This window comes from Octopus sinensis, linkage group LG14 (genome assembly GCF_006345805.1).
Source record: "Octopus sinensis linkage group LG14, ASM634580v1, whole genome shotgun sequence".
Taxonomy (NCBI): domain Eukaryota; kingdom Metazoa; phylum Mollusca; class Cephalopoda; order Octopoda; family Octopodidae; genus Octopus; species Octopus sinensis.
The window spans coordinates 33,317,973-33,339,242 of NC_043010.1; the positions used below are offsets into that span (position 1 = coordinate 33,317,973).

A 21,270-nucleotide genomic window follows, 5' to 3' on the forward strand; every position below is an offset into this window, starting at 1 on the left:
CCAGCTATACCCTGTTTTTTTTTTTTTTCCTTCGGGAAGCCTTCTTATCTCCCTCAATACTGCACACCCTCAATTTAGGGGTCTTGTCTTGTGAGTTACCTAGAAACTTCACTGTCAGTGCTGCATGAAAGCACCCTGTACACACTGTAAAGTGGCTGGTATTAGAAAGGGTATCAAGCTGTAAAAATCATGCTAAAGCAGACATTTGAGTTTGGCATAGTCTTCTGGCATATCTACTTCTGTCAAACTGTCCAACCCCTGCCAGCATGGGATATGGATGTTAAATGATGATGGAGAGAAAAATTTCATTTCAAATCACAAGTGTTAAACACATTGCCAAATTTCTTTTAGTAATATGTTTGATTATTTATATATATATATATGTGTGTGTGTGTGTGTGTATGTATGTGTGTGTGTAATGTAAAGCAGATTGTATGATGCTTGTGTATGAACGGTTGTACTTCATTGTAGTGGGACAGGGACTCTAAATGCAGAAGACATGCATAAACTCGAGAGTAATGAAGCTAGTATGTTGTAATGCACATGTAACATAAATGTGCATGTACAATAAAGTGTAATAGAGATAAAGAAGTGTCAATCATTTAAAGTTGATGGCAAATATGGAAGAAGACATGGGATGAAGTAGTGAGGACTGATTACAAGATGTTAGGCTTCACAGACTGAGATGTCTGGTTTTATGAGGTTCTTGAGAAGACCCACCCACCTCAGCAAAACTGAATTCTAGAAGTACTGTGTTACACCCATATGTAACATTAAAAAGCTTTTCACACACCTTACCCTAATAAACGAAACTACATCTCCCCTTCGCCTCTTCCTCACTCCTGCAGCCCAGTTCTGTCCTCACTGCCCCACCCACTGTATCATTGTGATCCTGTTTCCCTCCACCCAACCACTCTGTATAACCAAGGTTTCACTAGATGCTGCATTCCACCCTCCCCGCTTTGCATTCTCATGAATTCTCTACTCATGCACCCTTAGCAATGCTCTACCATCCAATTTGTATTCTCATCTCTATACCTTAAGAGTATCTCCTGGCATATCACCACCATCTCTCTCAATCTCGTTCTCTTCCACTCTTGTTTTCCCTCATTCTCAATTACTCTCTCTATCTCTCTCTCTCCAACAATGGTAACCATATATCTCTTCTACAGCAAGACACCTGCTTCTGACCCTCTTTTATACTCTAATCCCTCATCACCAGGCACAAAGGGACATCCTTCAATACCATCCCACCTCTCAGAGGACTTTTGTCTTGCAAGTTACTTGGTAACCTCACTGGTGTTGGTGCCACATAAAAAGCATTCTGTCCACATTGTAAAGTGGTTGGCATTAGGAAGAGCATCCTGCTGTAAAAGCCATATGCAAAGTAGACCTTACCAGTGCTGGTGCCATGTGAAAAGCATTCAGTTCACGTTATAAAGTGATTGGCATTAGGAAAGGCATCCAGCTGTAAAAACTGTAGTGATGCTACTGTGTAGGGTTCAGCGCGCATGCGCAGAATGGGACTACTTCCGGGTGGCCACCGGAAGTCTTCCCCATGCGCATGTGCAGGAAACGATCCCTAAGGCCCGCTAAACTCGATTCATTCTCTCTGGCCGTCAGCCCTCGTGAACAGACGTGCATTCGTAGACTCTGATAATTACACCGACTTAGCCGCGGACGACATCGAACCACTTCAACCAACGAACAAGAAGCTGTACAACAGATTCGGCTGTCGTTTTCCCATCAGATATACGTACACCATCGCTATTAATAAACAAACTGCTGTCTTTCACCGATAACCTGACTTCGTCCGTTATATCTTACTAAATTGTATGTGACAGGATCGGATCGACACCCTTTCAGTGATACCGATACCAGATCCTGTTACAAAACCATGCCAAAACAGACAGTGAGGCTTTGTGTAGTCCTCTGGCTTGCCAGCTCCTGTTGAGCTGTCCAACACATTGGCATGGACAAATGGATGTTAAATGATAATGATATATAATCCAAATAAGAGAAAGAAAGACTTTGACACATCTTTAATGATCAGTACCAACTCTTTTCTGTACCAACTCTGCTTTGAATGCCAGTTTATGCAAAAGTTCAAAGTGAAAATTTATGTAATATTTGTGATCTTAGACATTAGAGTAGCACTTTCTCAGACCTTTATCAAATGTGCACTTTTACATGGTGTGTCTGCCAGACTTTGCATTTTGCTTATATCAGGAAGAAACAAAAAGTAAATAAAAGCATGGTTAGGGGATGAAAGAAAAAAATGATGACGAAAGAGGACAAGAACATTAAGAAGTTAAAGATGGAGAATTGGTAGAAGCAGAAGAAAGAGAAAGCTAAACAAATAGTTGAATGGTAGAAGTGAGTTAGTGTTTACAATTACAAGTAAACCGACAGACGCCAGTATCAAATTACAATTGATGGGTGAAATATCATTTCAGTTTAGTACAAGCGACAAAATTAAAAAGGCTAAAAGGGAAAGAAGGATGAAATTAAAAACAATAGCAATACTAATAATAGGAAAAGGATAATCCTTACTACTAAATTATGGGGGAATGGACTAGTTGATTATATTGATCCCAATGTTTCACTGGTACTTAATTTATTGACCTCGAAAGGATGAAAGGCAAAGTCAACCTTGATGGAATTTGAACTCAGAATGTAAAGACACAAAGCATTTTGCCTGGCATGCTAACGATTCTGCCAGCTCACTGCCTTGATAATAATAATGATACTATTAATAATAAAGACAATAATACTAGTATTATAAATAATGACAATAGCAATGATAATAATCCTTTCTACAAGGCCTGAAATTTTGGGTAGGGGTCTAGTTGATTACATTGACCCCAGTGTGTGACTGGTACTTATTTTATCAACCCCAATAGGATGGAAGACAGAGTCGACCGGGGCGGAATTTGAACTCAGACTGTAAGGCAGGAAGAGATACCACTAAGCATTTTGCCTGGCATGCTAATGATTCTGCTAGCTCTCTGCCTTAACAACGATAATAATAATAATAATAATAATAATAATAATAATATAATAATAATAATAATAATAATACCACTATTAATAATAATAAAGACAGTAATACTAGTATTATAAATAATGGCAATAACAATAATATGAATAATGATAATGTTCATTAACCACTAAGGGTTCACAAAAACATTGGGGACAGTACAGGACAATACAATGTGGGGTTAGATAAAAGGCATGTAAAAAATAAAACAATCTCAATGTAAATTATAACAATGAATAATTCCCCAAAAGAAGGAGACTTCTTAGGGCTGCTTGTGGAGATCCCACAAAAACCAGGATTGTGCTGACCACTAGGACAAGTGCTCTCTTTACATTGTCCTCCTTCAACTAACAGGTGCATGCTTAGTTGGACCATTCACTTGGACCATTCTTGCAACATTCACCCACCTTTTAGTAAAATTATGGGGAAGCAGCACTTCCCTTTCCACCCTCACTTTCCATTTCAAGTTAAGCTTAAGAAGTTGAAGGCTTGGCCAAAGAGGAAAGTGTCTGTCTTCAGCCCTTTCAATATGGTTCACCACATAACCTCATTTGCTAAGGCTACCGAGCAAAGAAAGACAATCCTGCCACCTTCCTTCCTTTCGCTTGGAAGTCCTGCCAGTTACCCCCTGGTAGTACTGCGAAGTCAAGGATTTCTGGAAATTATCCGTAGGCCCTGGCCCAAAAACTTGAAACAGACCGACCAGTTGATTCTCACCAACGCCCAGAATCTCCCCGAGAACATCATTGTACTTGCCTGCCACTAACCCTCTATAGAAGGCCGGAGTAGATCTTCCACTGACTACTTTTCCTGATTGACAGAGGACTGTGAGCACCTGACAACACTCTGTTTATGCTTGATCCAAGACTGCAGCTCAGTCAAAGAGACAAACTGCGGAAAATCCCATCTGAAAAACTATGACCATACCTTCTCACCATCAAGGAAGCACTGGAGATGCCATAACTTCAGCACATGTTTGTACATCAGTAGCCACAGCATGCCCAGCCCTCCATTCAGCAGATTTTTATAGCAAATGGAGCACCTGAACAAAGGAACTCATTCCTTTCACAAAAAAACAGAAGGGTGGAAAGTAAGCTAGCAGAAGTATTCTGCTGACCTTAGAATGTGACATGCAGAGACATAACAGAAAGGGAGAAAAAGAGGGAAGAAGTTAGTAAGGGGTAGGGTGTGCCTTAAAGAGTTAGAGTAGAAACTTAAAATTAAGGAAGAAACCAAAATTTGGTTGGGATATTTATTAAATATTTAGTTTTGAATAAACATATAGCTTGTAATGAAATAGGGTGAATTGAAATTAGATACAATTCAAAATTAAAATATGTCTAGGAACAGTGGTAGAGTACCAAGACAGAGTTGTAAAATAAGGAGAAAAGTATATAGTGTTGCTATTGCTATATGTAAGAATATACATACTTATATACAGGGGTTGGACAAAATAATGGAAACATCTTAAAATTTCAAAGAAATTTATTTTAATATGGGGTAGGACTGCTTTTGGCAGTAATTACAGCTTGAATTCTACGAGGTATGGACTCATACAAATTTTGATTTGTTTCCAAAGGAATTTTTGTCCATTCTTCAGCTAAATCAGTCTCAAGTCCTTGTAGTGATGATGGTTAGGATATCAACTCCTTACTTGTTTTTCTAAAATGCACCATAAATGTTCAATAATATTGAGATCTGGGGACTGTGGTAGCCAGATAAGATGTTCAACTTCACTAGAATTTTCCTCATGCCATTCAGTAATAATTTTAGCTGTGTGAATTGGTGCATTATCATCCTGAAAGATTGCGTTTCCCTCAAGAAACAGTTCCACAACCATAGGATGAATTTGATCAGATAAAATGCTTAAATAGTCTTGACTATTAATTCTGCCTTGAAGAGAAACCATTGGGCCAGCGGATTTCCAAGATATAGACCCCCAGGTCATCACAGATCCTCCTCCATGTTTAACAGTTGGAAGAAGGTAGTCTGGGTCAAATGCTTCTTTTGGCTGTCTCCACACATATACTTGGCTGGTGGTTGGAAATAAGATAAAGGATGACTTGTCTGAGAAAATAACATTCTTCTACTGCTCTAGGGACCAATTCTGTAGGTTTTTACTCCACTCTAAATGCTTTGCAATGTTTGTTTTTGAAAGTAGTAGTTTTCTGATTGCAGCCCTCCCATGAAATCCAGTTTCATGCAGCTCCTGGTGAACAGTTTTTGTGGAAACTGGGTTCTCGAGGTGGTCATTAAGCTCTGCAGTAATTTTGGGAGCTGTACTGTTGTGATCCTTTCTAACAATTCACATAAGAGTTCGATGGTCCCCATCTGAAAGTTTTCGTTTTCTTCCAGAGTTTTGTTTTGACGAGATTTTTCCCTCTTTCTCAAAGACTGTCATTACTTTCGTGATAGTACTTCTTGATACACCAAACATTTCGGCTGTTTTCATTACACTAGTGCCTGCCATATGAGCACCAACAATTTGACCTCTTTGAAAGTCCGATAGATCTGTCATTTTAATGAATTTTAATTACCTTTTTATGATGATATCTGAAAAGAAACGGCAATTTTAGCAAAACATTAAGCAATACTAATAATAAATCAAGAAACATAAAAATAAACAAGCTTTTGACAGTTTTATAGATATTTCAAAATTATGATGCTATTCGAAATCAAAATTAAATTCAATGACTGGCATCCATGCTAGTGGAGCGCTGAGAGTACCATACGAGCGTGATCATTGCCAGAGCAACAAGCAGGCCTCTGTGCCGATGGCACATAAAATGCACCATTTGAGCATGATCGTTACCTACGTCGCCTTACTGGCATTTGCCCTGGTGGCACACGAAAAAACATTCAAACGAGGTTCTTGCCAATGCTGCTGGACTGGCTCCTGTGCAGGTGGCACATAAAAAGTACCTGTTGAGCGTGGCCAATGCCAGTACCGCCTGACTGGCCCTCGTGCCGGTGGCACGTAAAAGCACCCACTACACTCTCGGAGTGGTTAGCATTAGGAAGGGCATCCAGCTGTAGAAACTCTGCCAGATCAGATTGGAGTCTGGTGCAGCCATCTGGTTCGCAAGACCTCAGTCAAATCATCCAACACATGCTAGCATGGAAAGCGGACGTTAAACGATGATGATGTTGATGCTAGGTGTTTCCATTATTTTGTCCAACCCCTGTATATCCATCTGTTTAGTTTGTTTTGAGCAAAAGCCTCAGAATGTTCTCTTAAAAGCTCCTATGCTTCTTGTTGTCAGCTACCACCTGTCAGTCTCATCTCCCAGTGGAATGGTTATACAGGTGGAACTCCTTTCAGCTAAGGATAAATATAATAATAATAATAACTTGTGGATGGTAATTCGAAGGCTATCCCACATGTTTATTAGTTAGGAAGTTTTCATATTCATAAGATATCTATCATAATAATGAGCTTGTTTGTAAGTTTGTCCAAAATCATGCAACAAGAGAGTAGACGTCAGCATAAGTAAGAGTAAAAAAAAGGGAAGAGACAAAATGGTAATAACAATGAGAGAGGGATTGATATCAAACACCTCTCGCCCTCTCCCTCTCTCTTTCTCTCTCTGAACAAAAGCCTTTTCACTTTATTGATGAACACTGCCTCGCTCTTTCTCTCACTTTCTATTTACAAATGCGCACACACACTCTCTCTTTGTCTCTCACTCTTTTCACTCACTCTCTTTCTCTCTCTCAGCAACATTTTCATTTTTATTCAATGAACACTGATTTTTTTCTGATAAACATTAATAACAATATATAAGATAAGTAAATAAGATTTTTGCACCTCAAAATTATATTTTTTGTGTCTCTATGGATGTTTGACTTTTCTGGAAGATTTTTTTGTTTAAAAGACTGCAAAGTTAATAGAATATAAGATAAGTAAATAAGTAGTAATTTTTAAGTCATAAAATTAAAATATTGTCTATTGAAAGAAAGCTTGATAATTGTAGTGGGCTGGATGTGATGTACCCACATCCTTTTTTCCAAGCTGAGATTTGAAATCAAATCTAAGGATTCTCACTCATCTGATCCTCCACTAGCCAAACAGGTGTGAAAGAAATTTCTTTGTCCTGTCAAAAAGTGATGAATGGGTTTCCCTTCAACCTATGACCTGAGCTGTGTCATTTAAGCTTCAAGTGGACAGGAGGTGACCTACATTGGTAGAAATTACTCTTGTGGTATGTCTGGCGGTGAGCTGGCAGAAACATTAGCACGCCAGGCAAAATGCTTAGTGGTATTTCATCTGCCGCTACGTTCTAAGTTCAAATTCCGCCGAAGTCGACTTTGCCTTTCATCCTTTCAGGGTCGATTAAATAAGTACCAGTTACGCATTGGGGTCGATATAATCGACTTAATCCGTTTGTCTGTCCTTGTTTGTCCTCTCTGTGTTTAACCCCTTATGGGTAGTAAAGAAAAAGTATGTCTGTCCTTCTAGCTGTCATGACAACTATAAATACAGTCAGACATACGACAGATGACAAACTGCGGCTAGCGCGATGTAGCGGCAGGCCTGTGCAAGGCCTGTGCCGTTCGCCCGCGTCTCCGCCGCCGAACCGTGCGTGAAATCGAAAGCACGAAACTAAGCGGGCGGTGTCGGCCACGTACGCGTGGACCTAGCCGCGACCGATGTTGCGAGGTACAGGCGTTCGATACGGCGACGTGGTCCGTCTCGTAAATTCCCGAAAGATGACAAACTGCGGCCGCTGCCGGTAGCAGCGGGCCTGCGCCTGCCTTCGCCCGCGCCTCCGCCGCGCTACCGCGAGGCTGAAGTGCGGCTTGAGCGAAGCTGGCGCTCTCGCCCACGTACACGTGGACGTAGGCGCGATCGATGCCGTCAGTCGCCGGGAGTGCGTGGCGATATGCACCGGGTAAAAACAGCGACGTGGTCCGACCCGTGAGTTAAGGAGGTGCTCGGACCGTAAGCAACGGATCGGCCCCGGCTGGATAGTCACGCCTCTAGGTGACCGTCGCACCCCAAGGGGGTCCAGACTAATATGTAGGGTTGTGGTTGATCGGCATAGGTTAGCGTCTCGGAGGGATGTCCTCGTAGCTCCTTTTCTGACGACGGTTAGCTCCCCGTTTGCCGGTGCAAGATCGATTCTACACGGCCGGCGCGTCCTCGAATTTCCGCCGCCGAACCGCCCGCCTTTCAGACGCTGCGTTCGCCCGCCCGTTGACGCCCGCGTTTGCCCGCCTTCGCCCGCCTTTTGAAGCTCGCCTTTGTCCGCCTTCGCCCGCCTCTGGACGTCCGCTTCTTCACGCCCGCCTATTAGACGACCAATTTTTTGGTGTATCCAAGAAGTAAATGCAAGTGTTGAGTAAATAAATTATTTAAAACACAATCCGATGCTTTCCCATTGTTTTACTTTGATGTCATCCATATGCCTATTTCATCTGCTACCTCAGCATTTTTTGCTACACCATCTCACTACATAATATTGTCTGTTTAAAGAAAGCTAAATAGAAAAGGAAGGTAATTATAAATATTTACAAATACTTGCCGATACAGTGATGTTTGTAAATATTTATGAATGAAGAATTTTGCTAAGGTGGTAAGAGTGTGAAAGAGACAGAGATAGAGAATGTGTAGATCTTGCTTGGAAAAAAAAAGTCTCTGTGTATGCCATTAATATAATCCTGTGTAATTTTATACTTTGTATGGTTGTGTATAGAAATATAAACAAATTAACGTACATACACACACGCACACAAATATACTCATTTGTTTTGAAGTTTGTAATCTGTTGTATTAAATATATTTATCCACCTGCTATGGAGAATGAATCTGATAGAAGGCGATGGTTAGCCAGAGAGAGAGACAAAGGTGAAGAACAGCCAGTCTCACTCAGGAAGAACTGGATGCAAGAAGATTAAACAATACATTAAGGTTATTAAATCAATCACGAGAAGTGAGACAAGAGAGATGAGTGCAAAATGCAAGAAGACAGGCTTGAAGACGTCAAAATGAAAAGGAGCACCTAATTGCACAAAGGAGAGATATCCAAAAAGAGGGAGAGTGGCACAAAAGTGCCGAGATGAAACAGAAGAGCAAGCAGCAGTGAGAAGAGAATATCTAAGAATGAAAGCATCACAAAGACGATGATGAAACAGAAGAGGAAGCAGCATAAAGGAGAGAAATCAATGAGAAGAATGGAAGAATTAAACGAACCATCCAAAACAAGGCAAACTCATTGCTGGTAGGGTTTTCACTAGAAACGTAGTGCTGAAGCAATTACTGAGATAAAGGTTGTAATGTTTTTATTTTGATTTTATTATCTGTATCATTTTCATGCTGTCATTTTTGACGGTACGGGTACACAAGTTATCTAAGATTATTCTTAATACACACAAACACAACTCACATAATACATATCCACAAGCAATACCACTTGATTCAATAAATGAATACCAGTTGCTTGACCTGCTAGAAATAACAACCGGATCTGTTCAGTTAAGTATGGCTGTGGAAGTTAAGAAGTTTGCTTTGTAACTAAGTGGTTTTGAGTTTGATCCTGCTGCGCAGCACCTTGGACAAGTGTCTTCTACCTTACCCTCAGGTCAATCAGAGCTTCTGGAATAAAAACTGGTATATGGAAGCTATATGGATCCCATTAAAGGGGCCATTCTTGGTGATAACGGTAGACTTAATCCTTAACACAACTACCTAATCCTTGAGGAACCTTCAACAGAGTCTGCTCTTCTGCTCTGATTTCAGGATAACCTCTTCCCTTCAGTTACATGGGTTCCTGAAATTAATAATGGATACTGTCCTTCTTAATCATTAAAAAGAAAAAAGTTTCTAATAGTCCCTGAGGAATCAAAGTGAGCCATAATGGCCAATTCTGTTTGCTTGTATTCACTGCAATCATCAGTACTGTACACCAACCAAAATGAAATACATTCCGATAGTCATGATAAGCACTGCATATATACATGTGCAATGTGGGTCCAGACTAGAACTAAACCTTAACAACAGTCAAGTCAGTCACTTTATTGACTGATGGACAAGACTACAGGTTTAGTTTGACTGCTAGAAATAGGGAGAAATCTCCCTCAAATTACACCTTACAGTCTGCTTGGTCAAGGATAACATTGGACTAAACAACTACTGCTACTATTGTTGCAACAGATAAGACTGAAGATATATTTGCTATGTCACCTGACACTGTCATGAATAATGATTTCTCTGAAATGCAAAATCAGAAATGTGGAAGAGAAAATAAAAGTTTTAAGAACTGAAACTTTATCCTTATGTTTCACTCTTTCTACTATTTCCCAGTTTCAGTGCATTTATCACTTCCAGTCACCTCATTACTTTTAAATCCTGCCCAATTCACTACCACTCCAATCTTTGTTTTAAACAATAATTGAAATTAAACATTTACAGAAGATATTTCTTCTTTTTCAGGACTGAATGTCAAGAACAGATAAATGGTTTCTATGGCGCCAAGTTTAAGAAGTTCAGTACAGAAGAGGAAGCTCTGGCTTTTGCAGAAATTCCGGCATCAGGTGAATAGAATTTTAGTGCTGTTTGGTATAATCAGTAGAGTGTTGAATGAATATCTTGTGGTATTTAGCTCAGTTTTTTACGTTCTGAGTTCAAATCCTAGTTAGGTCAATTAACTTTCATCCTTCTGGGGCTCAATAATGGTCCAGTACTGAGATTGATATAGTCAGCTGTTCTCTCATTGTGACTTTGTGTCTGTATCAAAAAATAATTATTGTGCAGGTTTGGTTGTGTTGTGAAGAAGCTTGCTTTGCAATCATATGATTTCAGGTTCAGTCCTACAATGCTTGCATTTTGGGCAAGTGTCTTATACTATAGTCCAGGCTGACCAATACCTTGTGAGTGAATTTGGTAAACAGAACATGGACGATGCCAGCACCGCCTTGACTGGCTTCCATGCCGGTGGCACATAAAAAGCACCAATCCGATCGTGGCCGTTGCCAGCCTTGCCTGGCACCTGTGCTGGTGGCACGTAAAAAGCACCCACTACACTCACGGAGTGGTTAGCATTAGGAAGGACATCCAGCTGTAGAAACATTGCCAGATCAGACTGGAGCCTGGTGCAGCCTTCTGGCTTCCCAGATCCCCGGTCGAACCGTCCAACCCATGCTAGCATGGAGAACGGATGTTAAACGATGATGATGATGATGGAACTGAAGCCCATCACACAATGTGTGTCTGTCTTGTGTTTGTGTGCCCACCCACCATTGCTTGACAACCAGAGTTAGTTTGTTTATGTGCCCATAACTTTGTAGTTTGACAAAAGAAACTGATGTAGTAAGAACCAGACTTTTAAAAGATTAGTACTGGCTCACTTTGTTCAACTAAATCGTTCAAGGCAGTGCATGGCTGCAATCCAAAAGCTGAAACAAATAAAGATGAAAGATTGCTGTCGTAGTAGGATTAGTAGTGTCAGACAAAATGCTGTGCAGGTTTTGTTCCATCTCTTTCTATTGTGAGTTTAAATCCCACTATGATAAACTTTGTCTTTTATTTGTTGAGGGCCAATAAAAACAAAGTTCCAGTTAAGTACTATATTGGGCCACCATTAGTCAAGGTTAACCACATATCTGCTCTCGTGTATGTTTGAACAAGATTTTTGAAGAAGACTAGCAGATACCTATTCCAGTCACCCCATCAACTTGATGCCCTTGTTATTTGCAACCCTTAAGCAAGGTAATATTTTCCCTCATAGCCAGACATGTTTTTCACAGGAGATTAGAGATAAATAGCATTGTTTTAATGATGGAGATGTTCATTTACAATCATCACATCACACACACACAAGGAACTTCTTTTAGTTTCCATCTTACAAATTCATTCATAAAGCTTTCTTTGGCCCAGGACTATAGCAGAAGATATTTGGTCTAGGTGCCACTGAACCTGAAACCATGTGGATGACTAACAAATTTCTTAAATACACACACACTCTCTCTGTCTCTCAGTGGATATATATTTAATAGTCATTTTCCCATTTTTGCTCTCCCAAGTAATTAGTGTTTTTTTTTGTTAATATTATGTAACTAATTTGCTATTTTATTTATATATTAACAGACAAAACTCTCTCCAGTGTAGCAAAATCTATTCAACCGATTGTGAAAAAACTCATGTCCGGAGTGAAAGAAGTCTCTCCTCTCTGTCAGACACTGGTGTCAATGCTGACTGATTTGGATGACTCAGAAGAAAGCAAAGAATTTTCAATATTAGCATATAATGTTGAAAATGATTTGGCTAAGTTGACAACAAGTGTTAAACTGGCAATTGATTCTAAGCTTTTGACAGGAACTACTAAGAGGAAGGCTTCTGATTCATCTGAAGACGCATCAGAACCTCCTGAAAAGAAGAAGTGTGTTGAAGAAGAAGGAGGTTTTACTGGTAATGTATCATGTTTTCATTCTCCTTTTAAGAGATTGTTAATATTTTATTATTGTTTTTTGTTAATGAAAACTTGCAGCTTATTTTGCTTGGTATGATAAAAAGTGTCAGCTTCTCCTAGCCAGCAGGCTAAAGTGACACTTGTTTACTGATCATGGTTCAAGAACTCTGTGGAGAACTCTTGCAGTTCCAAGCAATGCTGATTTTTACAGGTGTTCTATTTTTACATTTGTACCAATCTTCTTGAGCTGTATTGGTATTTGATAACTGCTGATTCTTCCACCTGCACCAATCACTATTTGTATCATGTCCACTCTCTCCATTGCCCATAACCTGTGTATTTCCCACTTCAATTCATCATAGTTGTTCACTTTTTCTTTTTCTTTCTCTTCGATCCTGTTATCACCAGACATGCTTGTCAATTATCAGGCATATTTTATTTTATTTTCTGTTCACCACAACAATGTTAGGTTTCCATTGTCTAATCTGATGATCACACTGAATCATTGTATTTCACAGGGTTTTGCAATCTTCATTCGCAGTAATTCCCTCTGAAATTTGGTCATACCATGTCTGATCTTTCTAGGCCATAATTTCCACAAATCTCCAACGGATCATTCTTGCCTCATTGTCTTGTCGTCTTTGTATTTACAGTGTGCTGATTTTGGTTATTCACTAACAATGCACACTGTTTCACATTTGGCATTTGTCACTCTTAGTTGTGTTATCAATTTTGCACTTTAAATAGTTTGTCCTCAATGCTTGTTCTTGTGCTGTGCATATAAGTGCTTCTGTGTCTGTCTTGGAGCTCATATCTCTTGCAAACTGACTGTACTTTTTTTTGTGTTCTTTTCTTCTTTAGATTTCTCTTTCTTAACACAATTATCAATTTTGATGATTTTGGACTTCTTCACATGTATCAGCAATGGTTCGGTGGCATTTTTTACATATCATCCTAAGCTGCTTTTCTCTGCTTCAACACAATCCCAGCAACTGATCAAATCCTTCCCATCCTTTCTTCTGGACAAGTACAACCTATATGTATCACTCTTGGAATAAATTGCTCCATGCACTGTCAATAGTTTCCATGACTTCATAATCATACTCATCAGTCAATAGTTTCTGTGTCTTTGAATCCATACTCATCATCATCATCATCATTATTATTATTGCAATCCCTACCAAGATCTACTTTGCCATTCACCTCTCCATGGTTAATAAAATAATGTACTTGTCAGTTACAAGGATTGATTTAATTGACTGATCTCTTCCTGCAAACTTCAGGTTTTGTGCCTATATTAGAAACAATTATTATTATTGGGGATTGGTAAAATCAGTAGAGCATCAAGAAAATTTCTCACAAGTGTTTGCTCTGGCTCTTTATGTCCTGAGTTCAAATTCTGCCAATGCCAACTTTGTCTTTCATCCTTTCAGAGTTGACCTTGAACTCACCAATCAAGTAAGTTTAAGGTCAATGGTTTTGACTAACCTGCTCCCCTCAAAAATGTTGGCCTTGTACCAAAATTAAAATCATTGGTATAGTCTCTCACCAACACTTCTCAGCCTCTGGGTCACAAACATGCTATTCCCTCACTCTGCATTTTCTACCACTGATACTGTGGTTTCTGCTCTTTGGAGCTGGCTGGTCTCAAGCTAACTTCTCTCATCTCTATCTTACTCTCCTCTGCCATATTCTGTCTAACTACTATGCCCAAGCCTACTTCACCAGGACATCAGTCTTTTGAAATCTACTTGCTACTCTTCTTTTCCTGGAGTTGTATATAAACATAAACCACATTGATCTCATTGGTTTTGGAAGATTTGTCAGATATTCGTAGAGCCCTTCCTCACAGTAAAATTGATAAAAAAGAAACAGCTTAACAATTACATTCACTCATTTGTCTCACCCAAATATTCTCCCTAGAGATTACACTCTCCATAATTTCTAGCCAGTTCATAGATGATTTATATAAAGAGCCAGGCAACAATATATTTTTTATAATTTCTATAAAGAGCCAAGCTGCAATATATTTTTATATATAATTTATGCAAATTTTTCTTTACAGAGAAAAAATTGGCTCATGATTATGGAGTTGTTTTCATTTATGGCAGCTGTCTCAACAATGGTAAACCTGATGCCTCAGCTGGATTTGGTGTCTACTGGGGAGACAGAGAAATGTAAGTTTTTTGTTGTTGTTTTGTTTCTTGTTAGCGCTTGACTAATTAGTCACATAACAACATGGGATGGATGGGGATAGAGCTAGAAATATAGAATGTGGTCCCCCATTTCTATTTATTCTTTGGGAACAGAAGGATTATTGTGCCTTTATAGATTTGAATTGTTTCAATATATCGCTTAGTAATGTTTCTATAAGCCATAACCTATCTGTCTTTTGTATATTTAGGACTACTTTATATAGTTTATCTTTTATGTAAAACAGTAAGGCTGTGATATGATGGGAAGAAACTTAGCAGATTTTCCTAGGAGATTGAGTGGGCAGAAACAGCAAGGATGAGGGGGAATAATTTCTTTGGCATCAAGGAGGAATTGCAAGTGAAAAAGCATCTGTTGGGGTACATCTGTGTTGAGGAAAATAAGGAGTCTCCGATTTTACAAATTTATAGTTATGTCACATTAAATTACTCTTTTGGACTTAAGGGTTGAACTTAGTTTTATATGGGTTTTTTTAGGTTACATCAGTGGCTGGTTTCAAATTTCACCCTCATGTAATGTGTGGTCCATCCATCACATATAGATTCCTTTGTTTGCTCAGTTGAAGATTTTGTCAGTGTCAAGAACAACATTGCCTGGACTGAGTTGCAGTATGGTGGTCATATTAAGATAATGGCACCTAATTTACTCCTTTAATTCATGTATATCTTTGTCATAATAAATATCCCTCACCCCTCATACTCTCCATCACAAATTAACTGGTAAGTCTTCACTTTATGTATTAAAGTTTGTTAAAATGTTGGTTTGTATATTGATAGGTGTTTCAGGGTGTGAACATTGTATATACTCTTTTTGTGTATGAATGTGTGTATATAGTGTGTGTAAATGTGTATATTTGTATGTCTGTAAATGTGTATCAATCGTATCATTTTTGTGAAACCTGTCTTCCAGTTCGCTTCACTCACCCCTCTCTGCATGTATATTTGTATAAACACAGATTGGGGGGGGGCTAGTAGTTAGTGTTGAACTTGTGAATGTGAGATCATTTCCTGGACTGGGCTGCTTGTTGTGTTCTTGAGTAAAACATTTTGTCTCACGTTGCTCTGCAATCACTTTGACATCTGATGTATGACACATCATCCATCTGTACAAACAGTGTCAATTTCATGGAGGGAGTGACCTAATGTGCAGTACAAACTTTTGATCTCTATAAACATCATCTGTGCAGGTGTTTCATTGAGAGTCCATGTATGTACAGACACACATATATTTCTCAGCACTATTTTTAACACAAAAATATGAATCGCTATTCTGTTCACATATCTCTTTCTTTCCCCCTCTCTCTCTCTGTTTGTCTTTCTCTGTATAATGACATGTGTATACACATTCACACAGGTATCATCATCATCATCATCATCGTTTAACGTCCGCTTTCCGCGCTATCACGGGTTGGACGGTTTGACCGGGTCTGGGAAGCCAGGGGCCGCACCAGGCTCCAGTCTGAATCTGGCAGAGTTTCTATGGCTGGATGCCCTTCCTAACGCCAACCACTCCGTGATTGGATTGGGTGCTTTTTACGTGCCACCTGCACAGGGGCCGGAGGGTCCGGCATCGTCACGATCGGTTCGAGCATTTTAACGTGTCAGCGGCACGGGGGCAACGAGGTCCGGGTACTTTGGGGATCGGGTACTTTGGGGATCCAGGGTACTTTGGGGATCCGGGGTACATAGAATGGGTAGGGGGTATGTGGAATTGCTGCAGAAAGCAGCCGGGTCTTTGTAGTCACAGCATTTATCGTCACTGAGTAACGTAATTAGGTAGAGGAAAGAAATACAGATATTCTAGAGTTGAGTTGGGGAGGGGGGGTCCAGTTGAGGCGGGTAATATAGGAGAGCAACCAGTGGGGAAGGTTGGGGTAAGGAGGAACGATGGCAGGAAGGGTTGGTGTAGGTTCCTAAGAAATAAAGACATTCGTTATCGTCACTGAGTAACGTTATTAGGTAGAGGAAAGAAATACAGATATTCTAGAGTTGAGTTGGGGAGGGGGGGTCCAGTTGAGGCGGGTAATATAGGGGAGCAACCAGTGGGGAAGGTTGGGGTAAGGAGGAACGATGGCAGGAAGGGTTGGTGTAGGTTCCTAAGAAATAAAAACGTAGGATATTACGAGGCGGGAGGGTGCTAAAGGGGATGGTCGGAATGAGGCAGTGTCAGGAGGAAGCGTAAGATCGGTGGGCAGTTGATGAGCTATGGCGCTAGCAGCTTGTCTTTTCACAGTGAAAGCATATGAGGAGAAGGGGTAGTGGTGGGAAAATGAGGGAGTAGGGCGTACCCGGTGTAGATGAGTAAGGCGTATCCGGTGTAGATGGTGAGAACAGGGTATACTGGTATTGGTGGTGGGGGGTGAGAACAGTGTTCACCGGTATTGGTGGTGGTGGCGGTGAGAACAGTGTTCACCGGCATTGGTGGTGGGGGTGAGAACAGTGTTCATCGGTATTGGTGGTGGGGTGGGGGGGGCGGGCAAACCGCCAATGGCTGAAAGATGGGAAGAGATGGGATTACGGCTTGAGGTAGCCTAAGGTTAAATTTTGTAGAGAGAGAGATAGGAAAGATAAATCAAGTTATGGCGAAGGCTTGAAAGTAGCCTAAAAGGTTAAATTTTCGTAACAATGTATGAAAAACGTAGTAACAACGAATAAAAATAGTAAGATAAATTTTTAAGAACTTGCTGCGGACATCGATCGGGAGTTGAAATTGAAGAAGAAAGTAAGTTGAATGGGAATTTAAATTGTAGAATCGTAATGGTAATGGCGATTTTCAAGTTTTAGCATAAGAAGAAGAAGAGGAGGAAAAAGACCGCCAATGGCTGAAAGATGGAAGAGATGGGATTACGGCTTGAGGTAGCCTAAGGTTAAATTTTGTAGAGAGAGAGATAGGAAAGATAAATCAATTTTGGCGAAGGCTTGAAAGTAGCCTAAAAGGTTAAATTTTCGTAACAATGTATGAATAAACGTAGTAACAACGAATAAAAATAGTAAGATAAATTTTTAAGAACTTGCTGCGGACATCGATCGGGAGTTGAAATTGAAGAAAAAAGTAAGTTGAATTGGAATTTAAATTGTAGAATCGTAATGGTAATGGCGATTTTCAAGTTTTAGCATAAGAAGAAGAAGAGGAGGAAAAAGACCGCCAATGGCTGAAAGATGGGAAGAGATGGGATTACGGCTTGAGGTAGCCTAAGGTTAAATTTTGTAGAGAGAGAGATAGGAAAGATAAATCAAGTTATGGCGAAGACTTGAAAGTAGCCTAAAGGTTAAATTTTCGTAACATGTATGAATAAACGTAGTAACAACGAATAAAAATAGTAAGATAAATTTTTAAGAACTTGCTTGCGGACATCGAACGGAGTTGAAATTGAAGAAGAAAGTAAGTTGAATTGGGAATTTAAATTGTAGAATCGTAATGGTAATGGCGATTTTCAAGTTTTAGCATAAGAAAGAAGAGAGGAAGAAGACCGCCAATGCTGAAGATGGGAAGAGATGGGATTACGGCTTGAGGTAGCCTAAGGTTAAATTTGTAGAGAGAGAGATAGGAAAGATAAATCAAGTTATGGCGAAGGCTTGAAAGTAGCCTAAAGTTAAATTTTCGTAACAATGTATGAATAAACGTAGTAACAACGAATAAAAATAGTAAGATAAATTTTTAAGAACTTGCTTGCGGACATCGATCGGGAGTGTAAATTGAAGAAGAAAGTAAGTTGAATTGGGAATTTAAATTGTAGAATCGTAATGGTAATGGCGATTTTCAAGTTTTAGCATAGAGAAGAAGAGGAGGAAAAAGACCGCCAATGGCTGAAAGATGGGAAGAGATGGGATTACGGCTTGAGGTAGCCTAAGGTTAATTTTGTAGAGAGAGAGATAGGAAATAATCAAGTTATGGCGAAGGCTTGAAGTAGCCAAAGGTTAAATTTTCGTAACAATGTATGAATAAACGAGTAACAACGAATAAAAATAGTAAGATAAATTTTTAAGAACTTGCTTGCGGACATCGATCGGGAGTTGAAATTGAAGAAGAAAGTAAGATGAATTGGTAATTTAAATTGTAGAATCGTAATGGTAATGGCGATTTTCAAGTTTTAGCATAAGAGAAGAAGAGAGGAAAAAAGACCGCCAATGGCTGAAAGATGGAAGAGATGGGATTACGGCTTGAGGTAGCCTAAGGTAAATTTTTGTAGAGAGAGATAGGAAAGATAAATCAAGTTATGGCGAAGGCTTGAAAGTAGCCTAAAAGGTTAAATTTTCGTAACAATGTATGAATAAACGTAGTAACAACGAATAAAAATAGTAAGATAAATTTTATAAGAACTTGCTGCGACATCGATCGGGAGTTGAAATTGAAGAAGAAAGTAAGTTGAATGGGAATTTAAATTGTAGAATCGTAATGGTAATGGCGATTTTCAAGTTTTAGCATAAGAAGAAGAGAGGAAAAAAAACCGCCAATGGCTGAAAGATGGGAAGAGATGGATTACGGCTTGAGGTAGCTAAGGTTAAATTTGTAGAGAGAGAGATAGGAAAGATAAATCAAGTTATGGGGAAGGCTTGAAAGTAGCCTAAAAGGTTACTTTTCCGTAACAATGTATGAATAAACGTAGTAACAACGAATAAAAATATAAGATAAATTATTAAGAACTTGCTGCGGACATCGATCGGGAGTTGAAATTGAAGAAGAAAGTAAGTTGAATTGGGAATTTAAATTGTAGAATCGTAATGGTAATGGCGATTTTCAAGTTTTAGCATAAGAAGAAGAAGAGGAGGAAAAAGACCGCCAATGGCTGAAAGATGGGAAGAGATGGGATTACGGCTTGAGGTAGCCTAAGGTTAAATTTTGTAGAGAGAGAGATAGGAAAGATAAATCAAGTTATGGCGAAGGCTTGAAGTAGCCTAAGGTTAAATTTTCGAAACAATGTATGAATAAACGTAGTAACAACGAATAAAAATAGTAAGATGAATTTTTAAGAACTTGCTGCGGACATCGATCGGGAGTTGAAATTGAAGAAGAAGGTAAGTTGAATTGGGAATTTAAATTGTAGAATCGTAATGGTAATGGCGATTTTCAAGTTTTAGCATAAGAAGAAGAAGAGGAGGAAAAGACCGCCAATGGCTGAAAGATGGGAAGAGATGGGATTACGGCTTGAGGTAGCCTAAGGTTAAATTTTGTATAGAGAGAGATAGGAAAGATAAATCAAGTTATGGCGAAGGCTTGAAAGTAGCCTAAAAGGTTAAATTTTCGTAACAATGTATGAATAAACGTAGTAACAACGAATAAAATAGTAAGATAAATTTTTAAGAACTTGCTTGCGGACATCGATCGGGAGTTGAATTGAAGAAGAAAGTAAGTTGAATTGGGAATTTAAATTGTAGAATCGTAATGGTAATGGCGATTTTCAAGTTTTAGCATAAGAAGAAGAAGAGGAGGAAAAAGACCGCCAATGGCTGAAAGATGGGAAGAGATGGGATTACGGCTTGAGGTAGCCTAAGGAAATTTTGTAGAGAGAGAGATAGGAAAGATAAATCAAGTTATGGCGAAGGCTTGAAAGTAGCCTAAAAGGTTAAATTTTCGTAACAATGTATGAATAAACGTAGTAACAACGAATAAAAATAGTAAGATAATTTTTAAGAACTTGCTGCGGACATCGATCGGGAGTTGAATTGAAGAAGAAAGTAAGTTGAATTGGGAATTTAAATTGTAGAATCGTAATGGTAATGGCGATTTTCAAGTTTTAGCATAAGAAGAAGAAGAGGAGGAAAAAGACCGCCAATGGCTGAAAGATGGGAAGAGATGCGATTACGGCTTGAGGTAGCCTAAGGTTAAATTTTGTAAGAGAGAGATAGGAAAGATAAATCAGTTATGGCGAAGGCTTGAAAGTAGCCTAAAGGTTAAATTTTCGTAACATGTATGAATAAACGTAGTAACAACGAATAAAAATAGTAAGATAAATTTTTAAGAACTTGCTGCGGACACGATCGGGAGTTGAAATTGAAGAAGAAAGTAAGTTGAATTGGGAATTTAAATTGTAGAATCGTAATGGTAATGGCGATTTTCAAGTTTTAGCATAAGAAGAAGAAGAGAGGAAAAAGACCGCCAATGGCTGAAAGATGGGAAGAGATGGGATTACTGCTTGAGGTAGCCTAGGTTAAATTTTGTAGAGAGAGAGATAGGAAAGATAAATCAAGTTATGGCGAAGGCTTGAAAGTAGCCTAAAGGTTAAATTTTCGTAACAATGTATGAATAAACGTAGTAACACGAATAAAATAGTATAAATTTTTAAACTTGCTGCGGACATCGATCGGGAGTTGAAATTGAAGAAGAAAGTAAGTTGAATGGGAATTTAAATTGTAGAATCGTAATGGTAATGGCGATTTTCAAGTTTTAGCATAAGAAGAAAGAGGAGGAAAAAGACCGCCAATGGCTGAAAGATGGGAGAGATGGGATTACGGCTTGAGGTAGCCTAGGTTAAATTTTGTAGAGAGAGAGATAGAAAGATAAATCAAGTTATGGCGAAGGCTTGAAAGTAGCCTAAAAGGTTAAATTTTCGTAACATGTATGAATAAACGTAGTAACAACGAATAAAATATAGATAAATTTTTAAGAACT

The 21,270-nt window shown here is 39.1% G+C and overlaps 1 protein-coding gene across 5 annotated transcripts in view; it reads left to right on the top strand.

The window, feature by feature from the left end:
* Positions 1–21,270, top strand: part of LOC115219314 (ribonuclease H1) — a 135,182-nt gene that overhangs the window by 95,003 nt on the left and 18,909 nt on the right. For 2 of the 5 annotated variants that reach the window (XM_036508844.1, XM_036508845.1), the window contains exons 2-4: positions 10,473–10,573; positions 12,126–12,446; positions 14,513–14,624. The exons of the other annotated variants lie outside the window; for them this stretch is intronic. In XM_036508844.1, the coding sequence (XP_036364737.1) occupies positions 10,473–10,573; positions 12,126–12,446; positions 14,513–14,624 (534 nt within the window). The remainder of the gene's footprint in view (positions 1–10,472; positions 10,574–12,125; positions 12,447–14,512; positions 14,625–21,270) is intronic. 5 annotated transcript variants of the gene reach the window in all.